Raw genomic sequence first — 24,237 nt, 5'->3', positions numbered from 1 at the left:
AGGATTTTTTGTCACAAAGGTCTATTTGCTACGGTAATCAGTGACCTTTGATGTTGCTATAATTTTAGGCGGTATCACAAACCATGCCCATAAAGGGGAACTTAACTGATAAATTGCGTCCTGGTGCTCCACCAATGGGCCGTTGTCCTCTTTCTGTCTCTCTTTGCACCTCCGTATTCCCTGAGACACAACAATATTGAAATTAGGCCAATTAATAACCCTACAGTGGCCTCTTAAGTATTCAAGTGAGAGGAAGGATTGCACATCTCTCCCTTTATATCACAAGCTAAAAATGATTAAATTTAGTGGGAAAAGTGGGAAGCCAAGAAAGGCCGAAAGCTCTGCCTCTTGCACCAGTTAGCCCATATGTGAATGCAAAGGAAAAGTTTTTTTTTTTAATAAATTTATTTTTTATTGGTGTTCAATTTGCCAACATACAGAATAACACCCAGTGCTCATCCCGTCAAGTGCCCCCCTCAGTGCCCGTCACCCATTCACCCCCACCCCCCGCCCTCCTCCCCTTCCACCACCCCTAGTTCGTTTCCCAGAGTTAGGAGTCTTTATGTTCTGTCTCCCTTTCTGATATTTCCCACTCATTTTTTTTCTCCTTTCCCCTTTATCCCCTTTCACTATTTTTTATATTCCCCAAATGAATGAGACCATATAATGTTTGTCCTTCTCCGATTGACTTATTTCACTCAGCATCATACCCTCCAGTTCCATCCACGTCGAAGCAAATGGTGGGTATTTGTCGTTTCTGATGGCTGAGGAATATTCCATTGTATACATAGACCACAGCTTCTTTATCCATTCATCTTTCGATGGACACCGAGGCTCCTTCCACAGTTTGGCTATTGTGGACATGGCTGCTATAAACATTGGGGTGCAGGTGTCCCGGCGTTTCATTGCATCTGTATCTTTGGGGTAAATCCCCACCAGTGCAATTGCTGGGTCGTAGGGCAGGTCTATTTTTAATTATTTGAGGAACCTCCACACAGTTTTCCAGAGTGGCTGCACCAGTTCACATCCCCACCAACAGTGTAAGAGTGTTCCCTTTTCTCCGCATCCTCTCCAACATTTGTTGTTTCCTGCCTTGTTAATTTTCCCCATTCTCACTGGTGTGAGGTGATATCTCATTGTGGTTTTGATTTGTATTTCCCTGATGGCAAGTGATGCAGAGCATTTTCTCATGTGCATGTTGGCCATGTCTATGTCTTCCTCTGTGAGATTTCTCTTCATGTCTTTTGCCCTTTTCATGATCGGATTGTTTGTTTCTTTGCTGTTAAGTTTAATAAGTTCTTTATAGAGCTTGGAAACTAGCCCTTTATCTGATAACGTCATTTGCAAATACCTTCTCCCATTCTGTAGGTTGTCTTTGAGTTTTGTTGACTGTATCCTTTAGGAAAAGTTCTTGAAGGAAAAAATGCTACTCCAGTGAATACACAAGGATAAAGCAAAACAGCCTGATTGCTCTTGGGGAGAAAGTGTTAGTGTAGACAGAGGACCAACCAACCACATTACCTTATGCTAAAACCTAATCCAGAGCAAAGCCTTAACTCTTCAATTCTATGAAGGTTGAAAGAGGTGAAGAAGCTGCAGAAGAAAAGTTCAGAGCTGGTAGAGGCTGGTCAGAAGCTTTAAAGAAAGACAATGTCTCCATAACAAAGTACAAATCAAAGCAGCCAGCTATCCAGAAGACCTAGCTAAGATGAATGAAGGTGCCTACGCTAAATATTTTCAATGTAGATGAAACAGCCTTCTGTTGGAAGAAGATACCTTCTAGGACTATGATAGCTAGAGAGAAGTCAATCTCTGGCTTCAAAGGACGGGCTGACTTGTCAGGAGCTAATGCTCCAGTGACTTTAAGAGGAAGCCAATACTCGTTTTCATTCCAAAATTGTAGGGCACTGAAGAATTATGCTAGAGACGCCTAGGTGGCTCAGGTCATGATCCCGGGGTCCTGGGATTGAGCTCTGCATGGGGCTCCAGGCTCACCATGGTGTCTGCTTATCCCTCTGCCCCTCCCCATGCTCACTCGCTCTTTCAAATAAATAAAAATCCTTTTTAAAAAAGAATTATACTGTCTGCTCTATAAATGGAACAACTAAGCCTGAGTGGCAGCACATGTGTTTACAGCATGGTTTGCTAAATATTTTAAGCCCCTGTTGAGACCTACTGTTCAGAAAAGCACAATTCATTTCAAAATGTTACTGCTCATTGACAATGTACCTGGTCACCCAAGAATTCGCATGGAGATCTGCAGTCAGATGAATGTTACTCTCGTGCCTGCTACCGTATCTCTTCTGCAACCCATGGATCAAGAAGTCATTTCGACTTTCATATCTTACTTAAACATTTCAAAAAGGTGTAGCTGCCTTATGATACCTCTGATGGATCTGGACAAAGTAAATTGAAAACCTAAAAAGGATTCACCATTCCAGATGCCATGAGAAACATCCGTGACTCACGAGGTCAAAAGACCAACATTAATAGGAGTTTGGAAGAAGTTCATTCTAACCCCCATGGAGGACTGAGGGGTTCAAGACTTCAGGAGAGGAAGAAACTGCAGATGGGGGTGGAAACAGCAAGGAGCATGAAGATGGGACTGAATTGCGTCAGTCTCACAACAAAACTTGAACAAACGTGTTGCTTCTTATGGATGAGCTAAGAAAGTGGGTTTCTTCAGATGGAATCTACTGGTGAAGATTGTTGAAATGACAACAAAAGGTTTAGTATATTTCATAAACTTAGTTGATATCAGAGCAGCAGCAGGGTTTGAGAGGATTGACTCCAATTTTGAAAGAAGTTCTACTGTGGCCAAAACACTATATCAAACGGCATCACATGCTAGAGAAATCATTCTTGAAGTGTCCATTGAGCTGCAAACTTAATTGTCTTATTTTAAGATATTGCCCCAGCCTCCCCAGCCTTCAGCACCCACCATCCTGATCAGTCAACAGCCATCAACATTGAGGCAAGACCCTTGCTGAGAGCTCAAATCATAGCATTTTTTTTTAGCAATAAAGTATTATTTAATTATGGTATGGACATTAGTTTTTGTTTTTTTTTTTTATGATAGTCACAGAGAGAGAAAGAGAGAGGCAGAGGGAGAAGCAGGCTCCATGCACCGGGAGCCCAACGTGGGATTCGATCCCGGGTCTCCAGGATCGCGCCCTGGGCCAAAGGCAGGCGCCAAACCGCTGCGCCACCCAGGGATCCCTGGACATTAGTTTTTTAGACATACTCCTACAGAACACTTAACTGCAGTATAAGGCAAACATAATTTTTACATGCACTAGAAAACCAAAAAATTCATTTCACTAGCTTTGTTGCAATATTCACTTTATTGTGGTGGTCTGGAAACCAAAATTCTCCAAGGTATGCCTGTCTATGAAAGCTGACTTTGAAAAAGGAAGGGAGTAATAGTAAAAGAAAGGTACATTACTTGTTGATATAATAGAATCTCATTTTTTCACCTACCAATATGATAGATGTAAAATTCGTTCGAAGCCATCCACTTAAAAAACTATGGTGCTAGCTCTTTTAGCTGTTACTAGGAGTATAAATAAGAATGAAACAGGGTGAAATATTTTCTAGTAACGCATACAGTTGAAGAGCTTTCAGAATACTTACCTGCTGAGCCGCATATCAACAAGGACAAACTAAAAATCAAAAGGAGGCATCCAGTGAATTCTAGAGAATTTGAACTAACAAGTTATTTGAAAAAATGTTAAAGAATACCCACTCCATCAAGTTTTGCACAGGTCCTGCATGAATATTTTTACATCTTGTTGATAATTTTAAAAATAGAATGTTGCTATGAGCAAGCTGTTCCCAGATTGAATGCAAAATTTCAAAGTGTTAATTATTTTACCAAAACAAGTTTTATGAGACCTGTATAAAAAAGAAGGAGGGGGGGGTTGCCTGGGTGGCTCAGTCAGTTAAGCATCCAACTCTTGATTTTGGCTCAAGTCATGATCTCAGGGTTGTGATCCAGCCCAGCATCAGGCTCTGTACTGGATCCTCTGTGGATCCTGCCTAAGATTCTCTCTCCCTATCCTCCACCATTAATCAATGAACTAATAATAAATTAATAACCAATTAATCGAAAACGGGTGGAGACAAAAAAAAGGCATAAAAGTCTCCCGTTTGCAGAAATGGGCCTTACCGTTGCAGGAAAAAGAAAGGCAAGTTCGCCTTTGGACACCCCTTCAGCAAAGGCTGCCATGTATTTCTTATTTAATCCTTTTTTTTTAATTCGTTCTTTTTTTAATTTCTTTAATTAATTTATTTATGATAGTCACAGAGAGAGAGAGAGAGAGGCAGAGACACAGGCAGAGGGAGAAGCAGGCTCCATGCACCGGAAGCCCGATATGGGATTCGATCCCGGGTCTCCAGGATCGCGCCCTGGGCTCTTATTTAATCCTAATAGCCCTGTGAGGCTGGTGATTTCACTCCTGTTTTACAGCCGATTTATCCCAACCTCCCACGAATAGGAATTCAAGGCCAGGGATCCCTGGGTGGTGCAGCGGCTTGGCGCCTGCCTTTGGCCCAGGGCGCGATCCTGGATCCTGGAGACCCCGGATCGAATCCCACATCAGGCTCCCTGGGACACATCTTTTTTTTTTTTTTTTTGAGGCAAACAGGTAAAGAAAAAAAAATATTTTAATTGGTATATGTGTTAAATATTCACATTTAACAAGTTATTGTTCAGAGCACGAAGTATTTCCATAGAACCTGACTATTCCGAGCCACGGGCAGGAGGATGTCCACCTGGACGCTTGTGGCCCGGTGACAGGACGAACTGAACGTCATCTTTTAATGTGTCGGCTTAGCTGAGCGCCTGCGTGTCTAATCTCATCTGGAAAGGTCAAAAGCCTAAATCGCAGCCCGTCGTGAATGTGGGTGACCCTCTGGCCGCCCCCCCGCCCCCCCCCCCGCGCACCCCGAGGTCTCCGCAGCGGCCCCTGCGCCCGCGGGGTCGCAGCCCCAGGACAGGCGCGGGGAGGCGGCGCACGCAGTCCCTCGGGCATCCTGGACCCGGGGTGCGGGTCACCCCTCGGGTCGGACACCCGCGGGGCGGGCTCCGGGCTCTCCTCGTTCAGCAGGGTCGGCAGCATTTTCAGTCCTGCGGGTTTTGCGAGGGTCGGAACTAAAGCGATGAAAGGGGGTGGGGGTCACGTGGCCCCGTGGCGGGCCCCAAGAGGCTCGGAAGGAGGACTCGCCGCGCGGGAGAGCAGCGGGCGGGGAGCCAAGCCCGCGGGGAGCGGAGCGGAGCGGGGCGGGGAGACCCCCCGCGCGGGAAACCGGAGGCCCCCCCCCGCGCCGAGGCCCCGCCCCAGAGGCCCCGCCCCGCGCTGAGGCCCCGCCCCCAGAGGCCCCGCCCCCGGAGGGCCCGCCCCGCGCCGACGCCCCGCCCTCGGAAGGCCCGCCCCGCGCCTAGGGCCCCGCCCAGAGGGCCCGCCCCCCGAGGGCCCGCCCCCGCCCTGCCTCCTTGGCAACCAGACGGACGCTTCCTCCTTAGCAACCAGTGAGGCTCCCGCCATGGCTGAGGAGGAGGAAGTTACTGCAGCCACCGAGAAAGTTATCCGCGTCCAGAGGGTGTTTGTAAACCACCTGGATTCATACAGCAGCGGGAACATCGGGAAGGTGAGCGGCGGCGGGTCAGAGCCGAGCCCCAGCCCGCAGCCCCAGCGCCCTGCCCCCAACACCCAGGCCCCCAGCTCCCGAGCCCCGTCCCCAGCCCCTGCCCCCAGCACCCCCGCCCGCAGCTCCCGAGCCCCCCTCCCGCAGCCCCCAGCCCCAGCTCCCGAGCCCCCCTCCCGCAGCCCCCAGCCCCAGCTCCTGAGCCCCCCGCCCCAGCCCCCTGCCCCCAGCTCCTGAGCCCCCCGCCCCAGCCCCCTGCCCCCAGCTCCCGAGCCCCCCTCCCGCAGCCCCCAGCCCCAGCTCCTGAGCCCCCCGCCCCAGCCCCCTGCCCCCAGCTCCTGAGCCCCCCGCCCCAGCCCCCTGCTCCAAGCCCCGAGCCCCCATCCTGCAGCCCCCCCCGCCCGCAGCTCCCGAGCCCCCCGAACCCAGGGAGAGTCTGCGCCACAGCCTCCCCGAAAGGAGGGTCCCTCGTGGTCCCGGGTACCAGTCCTCACGCAGAGCCCCAGCTGGAAGCCCAGGTGTCTGGAGATGGCCAGTCCAGAGCTGGCTCCTCCCCGTTAATGAAAGGAAACTGAGGCTCAGAGGGAGGAAGGAACTTGCCTCAGTTCACATAGGAAGTTGGGGGCCTGACCTGGACCCAGAGCCCAGGCCTCCGGTTCTCTTTCCCCACGCACCGCATCTAGGCAGGCAACCGGCAGGTAAGTCCAGTGGTTATGTGGCCCAACCAAGCGTATTCATTCGTCCATCCCTTCAACATACAGTTTGAGGGTCTATTACGTGCCAGGCGCTGTTTGGGCCCTGAGTCCCACTAAACTCCCCACCCTTCATCTTTAGCCCTGAGAAGTGAGGATATTGTTCTAGGAGAGGATCCGGAGGCCCTTCATCTTAAAATACTCAGTAATCAAAAGAAGCCATAATTCTATCACTTGCCCACAGGACTCCTTCATCTCAACCCTACCCTCCAGAGCTACACAGAAGTGCAACCTCCCCGGGGCAGACTTCTCTGAGGCTAATGATCGCATTTTCAGACAACATAGGCTTCCTAAAATAGGATGTGGCCACAGCCCATACCACCTGTCCTGGTTTCCTAGGGCTGTGATCACAAATTACCTTACACTGGGTGGCTTGAAACAACACACTTACTCTGTCTTGGTTCTGGAGGCCAGAAGCCTGGAGTCAAAGTGTTGGCAAAGTGTTGGTTCCTTATAAAATCTGTGAGGAAGATTCAGGTGCTTGCCGGCAATTCTCACACCTGTTGGCTTGTAGACTCATCACTCCAACCTCGGCCTCGGCCTTCCCATGGTGTTCTCCTCAAGGGTCTCTCTGGCCAAATTTCCCCCTTGTTAGGACACCAGTCATTAGATTAGAGCCCACTCTAATCCAATATGACCTCATTTTCACTTGATTACATCTGCAAAGACCCAATTTCCAAATGGGGGATGGGAAGGGAGTAGGGGACCACTATTCAACCCAGTACACCATCTAAAGTTGATCAGTCCAAAAAAAAAAAAATAGAGATTTAGGTAGATAATTTATATGTAAAAAGAGGATATTGTATATATGGCATGCAATAACATGTATTTATATGTGACGGTGTTGTTTAAAAGGAAGCCACGAGGGCCCATGGTGGAGTCATTTGCCCTCAGGACAGCAAACCTAGACTCCACTGTAGTTTCAACCTCTCCAGGAGTGGAATTTTAACACAGTCTGGAATTCCCTGGTTGGCACCCATGAGTTATCTGTCACAAGGCTCTCTCCATTCCCCGAAGGAAGATGAAGTAATCTGCGTTAGACTCCCCTCTTCCCTAAGGCCAGGTGACCTAGCTAAAACAATCCTTTCTTTTTGTGCTAATAACTCCTCACCCCACCCTCCTTCCTATAAAAACTTTCCATTTTGAGCAGCTTCTCAGAGCTCCCTAGCTTGCTAGATGGAAATGGCTGCTCAATTCATGACTTAGTAAAGCCAATTATATCTGCAAGTGTTCTCAGTGGAATTTTGGTTTTTTTAACGGTATGTCCATCGTATATAATATGTATCTACTACAAGAGACTAAAAATACATGCTCTATCTTCTACATTACTGGGAAAGTAAGGGGGGCTGAGAAAGAACCAGGAGACAAAATGAAAAAATACAGTAAAAAAAAAATTATTTAAAGAAAGGAAGCATTCAAAAGACAGATGTAGTATGAAGTGATTCATGTCTTTCAAAAAGATAGATACAAATAGAATATAGGTAGGTAGATAGATAGAGATGATCAAAAAAATAAAAATAAATAGAGATGATCTATACACAGAAAATGTCTCAAAATAGAGGCACCTGGGTGGCTCAGTCGATTGAGCTTCCAACTCTTGGCCTCAGCTCAGCTCATGATCTCAGGATAGTGAGCTCCACACCCTACGGGAGTCTGTTTGAAGATTCTCTCTCTGCCCCTCCCTCCATTCTCTCTCTCTCAAATAAATAAATCTTTTTTAAAAACTAAAGTAAAAAAAAAGTCTCAAAATATAGACCAAGACACATCACTGTTAACTGCCTTGTACCTTCATGAACACCTGAGTAGCAGGCATAGAGAACTACACAGTGGATAAGAAAGCAGGTGCTGCCTTTGAGGACCTTGCCTCTCTGGAAGGAGTCACGATTTTTTGAGCAAATGCAGCATTTCTATTGTGATGGGTACTCTGAAAGAAAGAGAGAAGAAGATTGGCTGGTGCGAGAGGGCAGCTGCTTTCAAGTCTCAGAAAGGGCTCTCCTTAAAGCTGGCCTTAACCTCAAACATTAGATGAGGATCGAGCCAGAGGAGCCAGGGCTCAGGGCACAGCAGAGGCAGAGGTTCTGAGGTGGGAGTCGGAGGACACGGAGGTGAGGGTGCAGGAAATCGGGGCCCCCGGCCAGCAGGCACAGTGCCCAGGGCCCACAAGACTTGGCAGCCCACAAAAATGTCTTAATATCTTTTAAAATCAGGGACGCCCCGGTGGCTCAGCGGTCAGGTGTCTGCGTTCAGCCCAGGGCGTGATCCTGGAGTCCCAGGATCGAGTCCTGCATCGGGCTCCCTGCAGGGAGCCTGCTTCTCCCTCTGCCTGTGTCTCTGCCTCTCTCTGTGTCTCTCATGAATAAATAAATACAATCTTAAAGAAAGAAGAATGGTTTAAATTTTTTTTCTTTTAAAATCAGGAGGAAAAAAAATAAATAAAAATAAAAAATAAAATCAGGAGGAAGCAAATGAAATTTTAGAGCCAAAGATTATGGGTCTTCAGGGCAATACAGTCATGAAATACAATTTTTATTTATTTTTAAGATTTTTATTTGTTTATTTGACAGAACACAAGTAGGGGGCCGAGGGGAGGAGCAGAGAAAGAGGGAGTGGGTGTGGAGGGCTCCCCGCTGAGCAGGGAGCCCAATGCAGGACTTGATCCCAGGATCCTAAGATCATGACCTGAGCCGAAGGCAGATGCTTAACCAACTGAGCTACCCAGATGCCCCAAAATAAAATTTTTAATATTTTTTTTCTTGGAGAAAAGGGCCCATGAGAGTCAGAAGGTGGCCCTGCCTAGCAGCTAACTGCTGCCCCACGTGTGATCAGAACTCCAGTGATTTCTGTTGCATAAATTAATGAAGCAGGATCCAGAATGGGGGTGAGGAGGAGGGTCAGAAGTTTGGTTTATATTCTAGATCCAGTGAAAACTATTGGATTTTTTTTTTAAAGGTTGTATTTGTTTAAGGGGGTGGGGGGACTGGGAGGAGCAAAGTGAGAGGAACAAGCCGACACCGTGCAGAGCATAAGGCCCACATGGGACTGGATCCCACGACTCTGAGATCATGACCTGAGCCGAAATCAAGAGTTGGGTGCTTAGTGCTTAACGGACTGAGCCACCCAGGTCCCCCCTGGATTATTTTAAAAAGGGAGGTGGCCTGATTGAGATTAGGAGGGTGGGAGGCAAGAGAATTTACCTTTTCCTTTACCCTCTTTTGAGCTCTGATTATTTTTTTACAGCATAGTATTTTTAGAACAAACCATTTTCTTTTAGTTTGTAGAGATCTTGTCCAAAAGCTTATCAATAACAGAATTTTTCAGTTATTCCTTGACTAGTTCCAAAATTTTGGATCTCTAGTTCCAAAATTTTAGGGAATTGTTCTCCATAGCAAGCAACAGGGGAGTGGGGATATGGAGCATTTAAAAGAAATGGAGGCTGGGTCTCTAGTCTTCAGGCCCCCCACCCAGCTGCACAACACCATCATGTCCCCTGCCTCCGGTCCCTCTCCCCCACTCGTCCCTGGGAGAGAATAGGGTGGCAGTTGTGGCACACATGCTGCCTTGGGGATCAGAAGGTCTAGTTGCACCCCACCCTGCCCGTGCAATCTCTGGGAAGTTCCTTACAGCCCGACATCAGTGTCTTGTCTGGGAAGTGGGATAATAAAATTGAATATGTATGTTTGAGCGAGAAATGAAAATATATGACATACTTGGAAGAAATATATTCCCATAAGTGGTCGAACCTGATAATCTTGCATTATGAACTCAAACTGATTTTTATCAAAATAAATGAGGTGGGACTTCTGGTTTGTTTGGTTTTGGTATTTCTTTTTCCTCCCAACATGTGATAATGTCATGATTACTTACATATGCTTAAATTGCAAATTAAAATGGAATCATTCTTATTTATATATAATGATATACGTATAAGTATATATGCATATAATATATATGCACATATGTATATATGAAACTTTTAAATGTTACATAAATCATTCCCAAGGATAACTTCTGTAAATAAGAAACAGAACTTTGCCAACTTGATTCTTTTTTTTTTTTTTTCCTTTTGAGAGAGAGAGAAATCACATTCTAGCAAGGTGAGGGGGAAGGGGCAGAGGGGCAGAGAGAGAGAGAGAGAATCTTAAGCAAGCTCCATGCCCAGCACAGAGGCCAGTGGTGGAAGCTCGATCGATCTCATGATCCTGAGATCATGACCTGAGCTGAAATCAGGAGTCACACACTTAACTGACTGAACCACCCAGGCGCCCCTCTTTGGTTTTGGGGGTTTTGTTTTTTTGCCAGCTTGATTCTATTTCATTAGTCATTAAGGTAGCCACTGAGGACCCCATGTGGCTATTGAATCTTCCAATGTGGCAAGTCCAAAGGGAACGAACCGTGCCTGAGCTCAGTGTAAAGTGCACACTGCATTTCAAAGACTTAGTATAAACAAAAAGGAACCTAAAGGTTCTCAATAATCATTTTTGTATCGATTACATGTTAAATTAGTAATATTTCAAATCTGTTGGGCTAAATAAAACATTATTTAAATTCATTTCACTGGTTTCTTTTTACTTCTGTTACTGTGGCTACGAGCCAATTTAATTGACCTGAGTGGATAGTATTTCCATTTCTACATTTCTATGAGACAAGACCAATATAGTGACTGCAGCCCTGCCCAGCCTGTTGCCAGAGCAGGGAATGTCCTTACCACATTCTTTTTTTTTTTTTTTAAGACTCTATCCATCTATTCATGAGAGACACAGAGAGAGAGGCAGAGACAGGCAGAGGAAGAAGCAGGCTCCATGCAGGGATCCAGATGCGGGATTCGATCCCGGGACCCTGAGATCACGACCTGAGCCAAAGGCAGACTCTCAACCACTGAGCCTCCCAGGTGCCCCCTTAACCACATTCTTTAAGCCCTCTGAGCCTGGGTTCCTCATCCATAAAAATAGAGCGTCCTAACAGTACCCACTTCACCATGCCACTGTGGTTATTGTTAATTTTAGCAAGAGAACAACGTACAACACACTGGCTCTTGCAAACCCTCAAGAGAAGTCAGTTTTTAGAATCATTTCACCGACTGCCCTCACTTTAAGTGGTTCTTAGCATTTTTCTTAGTCACTGTGTGTTTTCTTGCAGTTTCTGTCTAACTGTGTAGTTGGGGCTTCTCTCGAAGAAATTACAGAAGAGGAGGAGGAAGAAGATGAAAATAAGTCAACCATGCCTGAAGCCTCATCAGCCAAACTGAAGGAAGGCACGTTCCAGGTCGTGGGCACGCTCTCCAAGCTCGAAAGCGTTCGGCCCGACTTTGCCGTGGAGACATACGACGTAAGTCCTGGTGGCTTTTGCTAAGAGGAGACCCAAGGGCAGAGTCACCCGGGCTCCTACACCTTCACACTATGCTCTTATTCTTTGCTTCTCCTTCTCTCTTCCACAAACATGGGGGTGGGAGTGGGTGAGGGACAGGTGGAGATAGGTGTTTCTCCTCTGACGGAGGACCACCATCGTCTCTGCTTTAAATGTTTGCCTTGCCTGGAGCAAAGAATTTAAATTAGATATTCTTGGAAGGGATGGATCTAATCTGGACTTTTAGACTCATAAAATTTCTAATCTTAGGGCGCCGGGGTGGGCTCAGTCTGTTAAGCATCAGATTCTTAATTTCGGCTCAGGTGATGATCTCAGGGTTGTGAGACTGAGCCCTGTGTCAGGCTCTGTGCTGTGTGCAGAACCTGCTTAAGATTCTCTCTCTCCCTCTACTTCTTCCCAAAATTTCTAAACTGTGTTTAAAATGCATCTGAGCCTTGGGACGCCTGGGCGGCTCAGTGGTTGAGCATCTGCCTTCAGCCCTGGGCATGATCCTGGGGTCCCGGGATCAAGTCCCACATCAGGCTCCCAGCATGGAGCCTGCTTCTCCCTCTGCTTGTATCTCTGCCTCTCTCTCTCTCTCTCTCTCTCTCTGTGTGTGTCTCTTATGAATAAATAAATAAAGTCTTTAAAAAATAAAATAAAATGCATATGATTCTACATTACCCAACTACCCTGGGCCCAGTGGGTACTTTCTGTGAAAGAAAAACCTCCTTTGGTAATAAACCATTCAATAGTAATAGATATTGCTGGCTTATTGAGCAACAGTGCTACTGTTGTTGAAAACCTACCTCTGTGCTCTGGAGGTGAAACATAACATGAAGACAGAATTTGGGGATAAAGAGGAACAATAGCTCTATTACTTTGCCAGGCAAAGGAGGCTGCAGCAGGCTAATGCCTTCAAAACTGCAGACCCAGTTTAAAAACGAGCAGAAGATGTGAACCGACATTTTTCCAAAGAAGACATCCAGATGGCTAACAGGCACATGAAAAGATGCTCAACATCGCTCATCATGAGGGCGACACAAGTCAAAACCACAATACGATACCTCCGATATGTCAGAATGATTAAAATCCACAGCACAGGAAATACCAGATGTTGGTGAGGATGCAGAGAAGCGGGAACCCTCATGCGCTGTTAGTGGGGATGCAAAGCGGTGCAGCCACTCTGGAAAACACTACGGAGTTTGCTCAAAAAGTTAAAAATAGAATCACTCTACAAGCCATCAAGTGCACTACTAGGCATTTACCCATAGGATGCAAAAATACAGATTCCAAGAGATATATGCATCCAGTGTTCATAGCAGCATTATCTACGAGAGCCAAATTATGGAGAGGGCCCAATGTCCATCGACAGGTGAATGCATAAAGAAGATGTGGTATATAAATACACTGGAATATTACTCAGTCATCAAAAAGAATGAAATCTTGCCATTTCCAACAACGTGGTTGGAGCTAGAGAGTATCATGCTAAGCGAAACAAGTCTGTCAGAGAAAAACAAATACCATATGAGCTCACTCACATGTGGAATTTAAGAAACAAAACAGATGAACCTTGGAGGGGGGGTGGAGAAAGAGAAGCAAACCAGAAAACAGACTGTTAACTATAGAAGAGAAACTGAGGGTTGCTGGAGGGGAGGTGGGTGGAGGGATGGAATAACTGGGTGACGGGCGTTAAGGGGAGGCACTTGCCATGATGTGCACTGGGTGTCACATGTAAGTGATGAATCACGAAATCCTGCACCTGAAACTAATTTTACAGTGTATGTCAACCAACTGGAGTTTAAATAAAAACCTGAAAAAATGGAAAAAAAACCCTGCAGACCCACTGGGGGCAAAAGGCTGAGAGGTTTTACAGGAAAACAGAGCATGTGAAGGGTCGGGTCGGGGCTGCCAGCCTGCCTCCTCCTGTCAAGGTGGTCTCCTGACAGCGCTGGCGCCAGTCTCGGTGCTAAGTACACGTTGAGGTCAACAGGACGTCAATATCGATACCAAGTTCCTGGAACAAAGGATTCTATAGAAAAGCAAGTAAAGGGGGGGGAGGGAGGCTGCAAGAATGAAGAAGAGAAAAATGTTCAGTCTAAAGCCAAGCCTTAAAAAAAAAAAAAAAAAAAAAAGGTCACCTGGGTGGCTCAGTGGTTGAGCGTCTGCCTTCAGTCCAGGGCGTGACCCTGGAGTCCCAGGATCGAGTCCCACGTCGGGCTCCCTGCAAGGAGCCTGCTTCTCCCTCTGCCTGTGTCTCTGCCTCTCTCTCTCTCTCTCTCTGTGTCTCCCATGAATGAATGAATGAATGAATGAATAAATAAATAAATAGATAAATAAAATCTTGAAAAAAAAAAAAACAAGCCTTGCTGAAGCACTAGTATGTCCATCTAAATTTCCACCCATCTTTACGTTTCTCCAGCGGTGTCACTGCTTCCCCGTGACAGATGCAACACAATCCTCCTCATGAGACATTTAGATATCCCTGAGAGGATGAGAAGAGACACCTCTCATCACCCTGCCTGCCGCTCTTCAGACCCTACCGTCCGGCTTTGCACGCACCGCATCCTGCAACAGCCTGTCCTCTTCCAACCCCACCCCGGGCCTATTCATCGAGATTGCACGCAGGATGTCACCTCCTCCAGGAAGCCCTCAGTGTTTCCCGCTTCTTCCCCATGCCTCGTTTGGCTACTGAGCTCTTTTCTTGTACTCCCATAGCAGCTTTACCCGCCTACATCATCACACGTGTCACCCTTCATGGTTATTGTCTATTGGGGTCGCACAGAGTATAACCATCAGCCCTTTGAAAATAGCATTTGGCCTCCCTGCTGGCTACAGGCCTCTTCCTCTGCCTCCTGGCCCCCGGCCCTTGCCACTGCTGCACCCTTGCCTGGCTCACTCCTGCACTCCCCGGCCATTTGTCAGCCCAGTGCCATCAGGCTCTGTCCCTACCACATCACAGGAAAGGCCCTGGCCAGTGTCACCAGTGAGCTCCTAATTCCCAAAGTCCTGTCTTCCCTGGCTTCCAGGAGAAAGTCTCCTTCCCTTTCCCTTTTGCACCCTGACTTCCCTTGTGCATCTGAGGCTGCTTTTTAAAAAAAAAAAGAAAAAGAAAAAGATTTTATTTATTCATAAGAGATGCAGAGAAAGAGGCAGAGACCCAGGCAGAGGGAGAAGCAGGCTCCCTGCAGGGAGTCCAGTGCAGGACTCGATCCCAGGACCCTGGGATCACACCCTTAGTCAAAGGCTTACGCTCAACCACTGAGCCACCCAGGCATCCCCGGAGGCCCCCTTTAGATTCAGTTTTCCCCACAGCGCTCTCCTTTCTCCTAATGGACATCCCTCCTAAATCTTATCCAGTCCTATGGCTTCAGTGCCCCTATAGGAAGCAATGCCATTCAAATCTGTCGCCAGCTCTGTTGACCTCCAAACCCAGCTGCCCTCTGGCGCCCTCCCCCAGGAGTCCTGTCGGCACTTCTGAATCAGCGTACCCCAAATCAAATTTATTATACTCCTCTGCAAGACCACTCTGTCTTTTAGCCTCCTTGTTCTTATTTAGTTTTTTTAAAAAGATTTTATCTATTTATTTGAGAGCATGAAAAACAGCATGAGCAGGGTTTAGGGACAGAAGGAGAAGCAGACTCCCCACTGGGCAGGGAGCCCAATGCAGGACTCGATCCCAGGACCCTAGGATCATGACCTGAGCCGAAGGCAGATGCTTAATCGACTGAGCCAGGCAGGTGCCTTCCTCCTCATTTTTATTCAAGACCTTGTTCTCTGTAACAGTTTGGGCTGTTTGGGGTTGCAAATCCTAGTGGAAAAAGGCAACATAAACTGGCTTAGTAAATAAGGAAATTCTTCAGTTTATGTGGCTGGTGGTCTAAAGAAAGATACAGCTTCAGGGCTGGCATGATCCAGGGGCGGCTGCTGCTTTTCCTGCCCCATCCTGGGCTCTGCCTTCCTCTAAGGGTGACTTCATTTGCAGCCTGGCAGCAAGGCTGCAGCTGTCTGGAGCCTTACAATCACAAACAGCAACACTTGCAGCCTCCAGACTGTGGGACATGGATTTCTGTTGTTTAAGCCACTCCGTTTGTGACACTAAGTGACAGCAGCCCTCAGGAGTGAGTACAGCTAGATGCAAAAGGCCTTAGGGAACCGGGCTGGGGAACCTGGCTGTCTGCAGCAGTGGGTTTAGCAGGGATGCATTAACCCTGCCAGGGTGGTCCTCTCTTTATATGGAAAGGCATTCACTTTGCTTCTCTAACCAAGGTATGTGGTGAGAGACCACGTCTGATCTGAAATGTTCTGCTTTAATGCAACCGGTCAAAGAACTGTGGGGGCATCTCTGATCCTCCCGGTATCTGAAATAATAGCAAATGCAAATCCTGATTTGGAAATGCAGGATCCTCTTACGGTTCCGGTTCCGGTAATACCTGCCCATGGTGCAGGAGTCCTAGGGACCGTGCTGGCATCCACGTAGGAAGGAGTGACTACTCAAAACACAAATGATCACCAAAGTTACTTTTGCCTAATGTAAGAACTTTATATTTTTACCCATTAAAAGTTTCCATATTTTTAAAATATTCCCCACTGTCAACTGTCATAAGGCACCTTACCTCTACTAAGAGGGACGGATTAATTCCATCTTGAGGACTGTGCAACAATCCACATTAATCACTCATCGGCACTTCCGAATGATTCATGATATATAACGGCTCAACCAATCTTGCCTAGAGTTGGAGTTAGTTTCAAACGCCTCACACATTTTCTTCCAGTGTGTTGTAATCCTTCCCTTCGGAATTGGAGCTTCAACAGCCCGCAGAAATAGTACCTAAGATCATCGTGCAATTTTTTTTTAATCATCTGTTCCCAGCTATTTTCATAGACTTATTTGTTACTTGGAAACTACATACAGCAGAGAGCCAACATTTCATTCTAAATAGAAATCCTGCGAATGTTTCCTGTAGGACACTTCCATCTGCAGTGAATCTAATTTGAAAGTTGTCATTCTGACTAAATATTAAGATGGGCTCCTTGCAACAAACGACTGTCAATTCTCTTTTTCAGATCATCTCTCGGGAAGACCTCCTCATGCGCCTCCTGGAGTGTGACGTCATTGTTTATAACATCACTGAGAACCCACAGCAAGCTGAGGAGGCCATCTGGGCAGTCTCTGGTCAGTGAACCGCTCCCTTCTGTCACCAGGGACCCTGCTTTGCGGCAACTTATTTAACCTAAGAGCCATCTAATGACCACGAGGCAAATTAGGAGCATGAGAAAACCGATCTGAGACTTATCTAAAATGTGAAATGAAATTAGGCTAATGAAGATGCCTTTGGATAGCGTAAAAAGAGAACCTCGGGATCCCTGGGTGGCTCAGCGGTTGGGCACCTGCCTTTGGCCCAGGGCATGATCCTGGAGTCCCGGGATCGAGTCCCACATTGGGTTCCCTGCATGGAGCCTGCTTCTCCCTCTGCCTGTGTCTCTGCCTCTCTCTGTGTGTCTCTCATGAATAAATAAATAAAATATTGGGGAAAAAAAAAAAAGAGAAGCTGAGGCATATGAAAGTCTTCAAGAGTTTATTTGAGCACAAATCGATTCATGAGGGCACGCCACTCTGGAAGTGGTTAGGAGCGCTCCAGCAGGAGCCGGGGGAAACACTGGCAGAGCAAAGGCATTGCAAAGCAAGAGAATTATTTGGGTATAGCTTAAGCATTTGCCCCACCTGGAAGAGCCTAGTTGGCTATCGTGGTTAGTGGTCCTCAAGTTTTGATTTTCTAACCTTGCGGCATTTACAGTCTTGGGTTCTGGTTTGCTTACCTGGACTGCCACAGCCTCAGAGCCAGCCGAGACTTCATGGCCCCTTGTTGAATTAATGAAACGATGCATGCTTCCCAAGAATGGAATCGTTTTGATCCTAAAAAAAAAGAAATAGGGGATCCCTGGGTGGCTCAGCAGTTTGGCGCCTGCCTTTGGCCCAGGGCGCCATCCTGGAGACCCGGGATCGAGTCCCACGTCAGGCTCCCTGCATGGAGCCTGCTTCTCTCTTTGCCTGTGTCTCTGCCTCTCTCTCTCTCTCTCTCTCTCTCTCTCTCTCTCTCTCATAAATAAATAAATAAATAAATATTAAAAAAATAAAAATTAAAAAATTAAAAAAAGAAATGAAACCGTAACTTTCAAAATTCACCCTTTGTTCATTCTGCGGCCCTTGCTTAAGGCCGCGGGGTTGAATGCATTGGGAAGACACCAGGACAAATGAGACAGCTTCCACCCTCCAAGTGCCTGCAGTCCCGTGGGAGAGCTGAGGCACACGCAGGGGACTTGTAATGCAGGACAGAGAACTGCAGGTTCTCAAGAAACAGATCCACGAGGGATGTGCCTTTAACAAGACAGGATTTGATTCAATTCAGCGGGGGTCCCCTGGTAGCAAGGGCCAGGAGAGGGCCCAGGGGGAGTGTTAGCATTTCTAGAATGCTTTCAAAACTGTCATGACCTCTAAGGCCCGCAGGTCTAAGACAGCAAGGTGACGTTTGGCCATTTGTTGCTGTGACAATTCATCTCCTGATTAAGTTGGGAGCAAAGGAGAAAGCAAAGTGGCTTATCTGGATCACCCTTCTAGACCAGCGGGCCAGCCAAAAAGACACAGGGCCACCTTACATTTCAGTGTTTTATGCACATCAGCATTTTTGTTCCAGGCGGATTAGATCAGAGGTCAGCAAACGCTTTCTGTCAAGGGCCAGAGACTAAATCAATATTTTTGGCCCTTCGAGCCAAGTACGGTGCCGTTGTAGCAACGCAGCCATCGAGGATATGCAGCTAGGTTCCAACAAAACTTTATATTATAAAAAGAGGCAGGACTTTGCCGCCCCTTGAATGAGATCAACAGGGAAGCAATATTTTGGCTTAAATTCAAAGAAATGGAGGAGCCTCAGGAATACGTGTACCGCACTCAGGGAAATGATGGAAAAGTGCTGTCTTGTGGGTGCGGAGGTGTGGGATTCCTCAGGAGCTGAGAATGCTTGATGTCCCTTTTGTGACTTTGTGCCTAGATTTCATCCAGTGAGAAGCAAATCAAAAATGTGAGCATTGTATCATCTTTTGAAGCAGAGGTTTTTTTTGAAAGCCTACTTTCTGCATTTTGTCCCTTTGCAGATATTTACAGATGATTATAATTGCACCTTCTAAAAGAATTGCACCATTTAAAATCATAATCAGAGCTCACGTTTATTGAGTTCTGATGTTGCGTCAGGCTTCGAAAATTGATTTTTTCCATATAATATATTCTTGCAATTAAAAAAATGTTTTTTCTGGAATAAAAGCTGGACATGTTTTGAAAATTAAAAAGCACAGTAGGGCTGGGGTGCCTGGGTGGTGCAGTCAGTTAAGCATCTGAGTCTTAGTTTCAGCTCAGGTTGTGATCTCAGGGTTGTGAGATTGAGCCCCACGTCGGGCTCCATGCTCAGGGAGAGAAGTCTGCTACAGATTCTCTCTCTCTCTCTCCTCCCTCTGCCCTTCCCACTCGTGCTCTTTCTCTGTGTCTCTCAAAAAAATATTTAAATAAAATAAAAATAAATAAAAAGCACAATAGGGCTTAGACTAAAAAGGTACGACTCCTTGTATTTCCCTTTCACCCCATCCCTATGCCCCAAAAGGAACCTCATTTAACCAACGTGTACCTTTTAATGCATAAAAATGCCTGCACTGCTGTCCTCTGATTATGAATTTTAGACATTAGCCCCTGCCCTCCTGCTGTAACAGATGAGCCTCAGCTCCTCATAGGCCCCCCACTGCTCCTCGAGGGAACATAATGGTTTCCCAGACTTTGACGCTGCATCTCCTTTCATGAGCTTTAAAATGGAGACTGTGTTTTACCGCCTCCTTCTTCTTTCTAATAAAGAGCTTTAAATAATTAAGAAAATTTTACTTCTCTGTTTGGTGGAGAGGTTTTAACTGTCTTACCTCATTTCTGAGATACAGAGTGTTGATGTCTGCAAGAAAGGACAGTCAGAGGCCTTCAATCTGCCATCAGGGTCACCTGGGGGGGTGGGTTTGGTGGCACTTTGGGAATTTTGTCGTTTGACCTAGTGTGCACATTCTTAGATTTGGGGTGTGTTTTTTGTTTGGGGTTTCTTTGTCTGTGTGTTGTGGGTTGTTGTTGCTGTTGTTGTTGTTTGCAAAGGATATGTATTACTTCTTCATAATGTTTTATTAAGTAATTCTAAAATGTTTTAATATAAAAGGATTCTCTGACCTTGCCTTTCACCGATGCTATTAAAGGAAGACAAAATGACACAGGAGAAGGGGATAAAGTATTAGAAATAAGAGCAAACATTTGCATATAAGGATAAAATGTGCTTGCTCACAAGTGAACAAGGAGATTATTTTAGGCCCATTAAAATGTTCATAAAGGAAAGGATAACCCATTTTGAGGACCTCTAAGTGTGCCAAGCAGTCACAAAATAGGCCAGGCTGGAGCACAGTAGAGCAGAAAGGGTAAAAGGGCAAAATGAAATTGAAGAGGCCATTTTAGTTAATGAGATGAAACTGGAACTAAAATTAACATTTGAGTCGGAGATGAATCTGTGGACGTGGTGTTCTTGCGCTTTAGCCAGTAACGTATTCTCAACTTAGGATCAGAATCCACGAGCTTATTAGATTCAAGATATCAGGACTTTATTGTTTTGATTCTATAGGGAGTCAGCTCATGAGAATACAATTGTGCCATGACAACCGTGTCCCTCAGCTCCTCTGACAATTTAATTAGACCTCCCTTTTAGATCTTTTCTTCTGGAAAATCATATGTCATGAAAAATATTGTAATGGAATCACATGCCGAAAGTATTTAAGGAGACTTAATGGTTCCGTGTGTGGAGAGCCACCCCCCCCCCACCCCTGGGAGGTGATAAACCTTCTAGAAATCAAGTGCTCGTCCTTCTGTCCACCACTGTTCTACAGAACACTGTTCTACAGAATGCTCATCATCACCCATCCCCATCCTACCAAAGGCCCTCCGGCCCCAGTCCACAGGGCCGGTTGATGGGCTCCCTTCCCCTGGCCAAGTGGAGTGGGAAGGGTGGGCGCACCCACAATTCCTTCCTTCTGCAACATCACAAGCTACACAGGACTGCTTTCTGTGAAATCGTAAGGGAGGGGGTCTTATCTTCTGAATTGGGGCCTTTGCATCCCCACACCCCTAGAGCCTCCTGGTCCATTCTCCACGCAGCTGGCTGACTGTTGGGCTTAGTGGGGAGAGCACCGCCCTTGCCACCAGGCTGCCTGGATCAGACTGTGCCCCTACCTCTCCTCCATAGATCTGGGCAAACTGCACCCCAGGTCCCTCATCTGTAAAACAGACATGATAGTAGCACCTATCTCATGACGGTAAGGATGCAGTCAAGCCCAAGAAGTGTTCCGGTCCACACCAGCTAGGATCCATACTCCCACTGGCACCCCGTAGAAGTAGAAGCACACTGCTACCGGCCAGGAGGCAGAAAGGAGGGCTACACGTGTGAGCTGGGTGCAGAAGAGTTCAGCTGGCTGGGAAGAGAATGCCGAGAACAGTGAGGGCAGGGGGATGGGTCAGGGAAGCACAGAGGTGACACCTCTCTTAATTCCAGGTCCCACATGTGACTGAGAAAACGAGGACTTTGTAGATCCAAGTAACTGCTCCATTTTTTGGCCCTACAGCACTGAAAGAAGAAGTCAACCACTTTGAGAAGCGGAAGGTGTTTATTTTAGTATCTACGGTGATGACCTGGGCACGATCCAAACCCCTGGACCCTGTAAGTAATGCACCAGCTTTTCCTTTTTTTTTTTTTAAGATGTGTGTATTTATTTGAGAGAGAGAGAGAGTAAATGAGGAGAGGGGCAGAGAGGGAGGGAAAGAGAATCCCAAGTAGACTCCCCGCTGAGCTCGGATCCTGACACAGGGCTCCATCACAGGACCCCAAGATCATGACATGAGCTGAAATCAAGAGTGGGACGCTCAGCCAGCTGAGCCGTCTGGGCACCCATATGGTAGCTCTTCCTTTATACAATATTTCGCCCTTTATACCTTGTGATCTGTGTATGGAGAGAACTTTCGACAGTGCACCTGTATGCTTGCCCTCCTGAACCCCGTCCCGTAATAAGCATTCAGCAGAAATCAGTGACTCTGAGCACACTCAATTCTAGGGGGCCTCACTGTGTTATGTGCCACTTGGAAAGGAAAAGATAAATGATGCCTATTAAATCATAACCATCCTTACTTACCACTTATACTTCTTATCCAAAAAAGCTCTCCTTTAGATGTATTTAGACCTCGATTCCTGTCCTACACCTTCTTGTGTAGAAATGAAAAGGGAAACGGAAGCCACATACAGTTGTAGGAACCCTCTAACCCCTTCCTCTTCAGGGGCCAGGTGTCTGCTCCACACCTGCCTTCTGTCTTTGTCCACACAATAACACAGTCTGAAAGCTGCCTCGTGTCATTTGCTTCTTTTTCCATAAAGCACGTGGTTATTCCTCTGCAGGAAGATGTGGACTGACTTGCAGTCCGACTTCTGGGGTTTCTTATTATCTGTACTGATGTCAGATTTCCATTTGCCATTCTGCCCCAGGCCCTGTGTGCCCGGGAACCACCTTTTCACTCCAGTGCTGAATCACAGTGTAATCTTGCAAAAGACATTTAGAAGGGCAGTTCCGTGAGCATGCCTGGTACCTAATTGCATTTGAAGGCTTGGCAGTAGACCAGCTGTGCTCAGGGTCACCCAGGGAACCGACAAGGACAGTATCAATGCTTCCTGGCCGAGCACCACCTTAAGGAGCCACTGATGGCAAGGCATATTCGACCTTCAGAGATGTCAGAATGTGGGGAGGGAAATGCACATGTTAGAATCAAGGGAACGCGTTACTTAGAATGAGGAGATGTTTAGGGATTTATCACACATTGTGTCAAAGGCCATTTGTTTGTTTAATTGTCTCTCATCTTGGTGAACCGGGAGATCCTTGAGATCAGAGACCCGAGGCTTTCTGTCCTTTTCTTGTCAAGTGCACTCACCCGCTCTATCTGGTTTCCATCACCTCAAGCATCAGGCCAGGCATTTGACTCCCATTCTGGTTCCTTCCTTCAGACTGCCTAGCAAAGTGCCTGCTGGAAAACAATCCCTGGTCACTTGACTGGCTGCTGGCCTGACTGACTGTGCTCACTCCTTCAGTGATAAACTAACTCAGGCTGAATTAAGCAAAACGGGAATGTATGACTCATAACTGGTAATTCCAAAGGTGGACTTTAGGCACAGCTGGAGCTAGAAGCTTAAAACACGTCCTCAGAGCTCACTGCTCTCTTTCTCTCTTCTGTTGCTTCTTACGTCCTGAGTAGGCTTCATTCTCTGCTAGGCTCCCCCTCCTGCTGGCCCCCAGCAGCTCCTGGGCTTCCATCCCACAGCTTCAGTTCCATTTTCCACTTTGGTCGTGTGTCATCCCAGGACTGGAACATGCTGTTTGTGTAAGTCTTGGACCTAAACTTGAGCCAATCACTGTGGCCGGGGAGCATGGAGCACAGGAGGTGTGGCCAGGCCAGAGGTGGGATGATCAGCCCCTAACCTACATGGGCTGAGAGTGGAGAAGAGATGGGTCCCCCACTAAGGAAATACAAGGAAATGGCTGCCGAGTCAGCTCCTATGTCCTATGGCACGTCCATATCCTCTCACTATGGTTTTAACTTCTTTTTCCTCATGATGGCTTGAAGTGAGGCTTATGAAGGTATAACTTACGTGGAGTACGGGTCACCCTCTTTCTTGGACAGTTCTATGAGCTTTGACAAATGCACACAGTTGTGTAACCCACCACAGCAATCAAGATAGAGAACCAATTTTGGGGGGTTTTAATCACTCTGCCCCCAAAATTCTCTACCCCACACTACACAGGTACTCAGTTCCAGTGAGCTCTTCTATTAATTTTTTTTAGAGAAAAATTAACAGAACTTATAGGGTTTTTAAACAGGATCTAGTAATGCTAAGACCCCAAAATGAATAAATCCAACTACAGTGCAACGAATGAGGTATTTATGGATGAAATGATACTGTGTGAGGTTTGCTTGGAAATCTCCCTTGGGATGAGGAAATAGATGCGAGGCAGAGAGGAAACCAGATTTGCTATGTAAGAATCTGAATCGAATCATGTGGAACCATCACACAACCCAAATCGAAGGATGTTCTGTTAAAGAGTTGGCCCATATGCTTTAAAAATGGCAATAATCAAAAATAAATAAATAAATAAATAAATAAATAAATAAATAAATAAATAAATAAATAAAGGCAACAAAAAAATGGCAATAAAAGACAGAAAACAGAAGTACTGCTCCAAATAAAGATGAACAAGACATGACATTCAGGACCAGATGTGATCCTATACTGGACCCTACCCTGGAGGAAAAGTGCTGTAAAGGGCATGATTGGGACAACTGACAAAATTGGAGCATGGACTGTAGATTGAATAAAAGTACTTTTTTTTTTTT

General features: G+C 46.5%; 1 protein-coding gene across 5 annotated transcripts in view; it reads left to right on the top strand.

Moving 5' to 3' along the window:
* Window positions 1-5,544: 5,544 nt before the first annotated feature.
* Window positions 5,545-24,237, top strand: part of AK7 (adenylate kinase 7) — a 77,091-nt gene continuing 58,398 nt past the window's right edge. For all 5 annotated transcript variants that reach the window (XM_055304202.1, XM_055304203.1, XM_055304201.1 and 2 more), the window contains exons 1-4: window positions 5,545-5,649; window positions 11,535-11,723; window positions 16,809-16,917; window positions 21,429-21,523. In XM_055304202.1, the coding sequence (XP_055160177.1) occupies window positions 5,545-5,649; window positions 11,535-11,723; window positions 16,809-16,917; window positions 21,429-21,523 (498 nt within the window). The remainder of the gene's footprint in view (window positions 5,650-11,534; window positions 11,724-16,808; window positions 16,918-21,428; window positions 21,524-24,237) is intronic.

This window comes from Nyctereutes procyonoides, unplaced genomic scaffold (genome assembly GCF_905146905.1).
Source record: "Nyctereutes procyonoides isolate TBG_1078 unplaced genomic scaffold, NYPRO_anot_genome, whole genome shotgun sequence".
NCBI classification, from domain to species: Eukaryota; Metazoa; Chordata; class Mammalia; order Carnivora; family Canidae; genus Nyctereutes; species Nyctereutes procyonoides.
The sequence above is the reverse complement of the archived record's forward strand: the minus strand, read 5'-3'. Positions and strand labels throughout refer to the sequence as shown.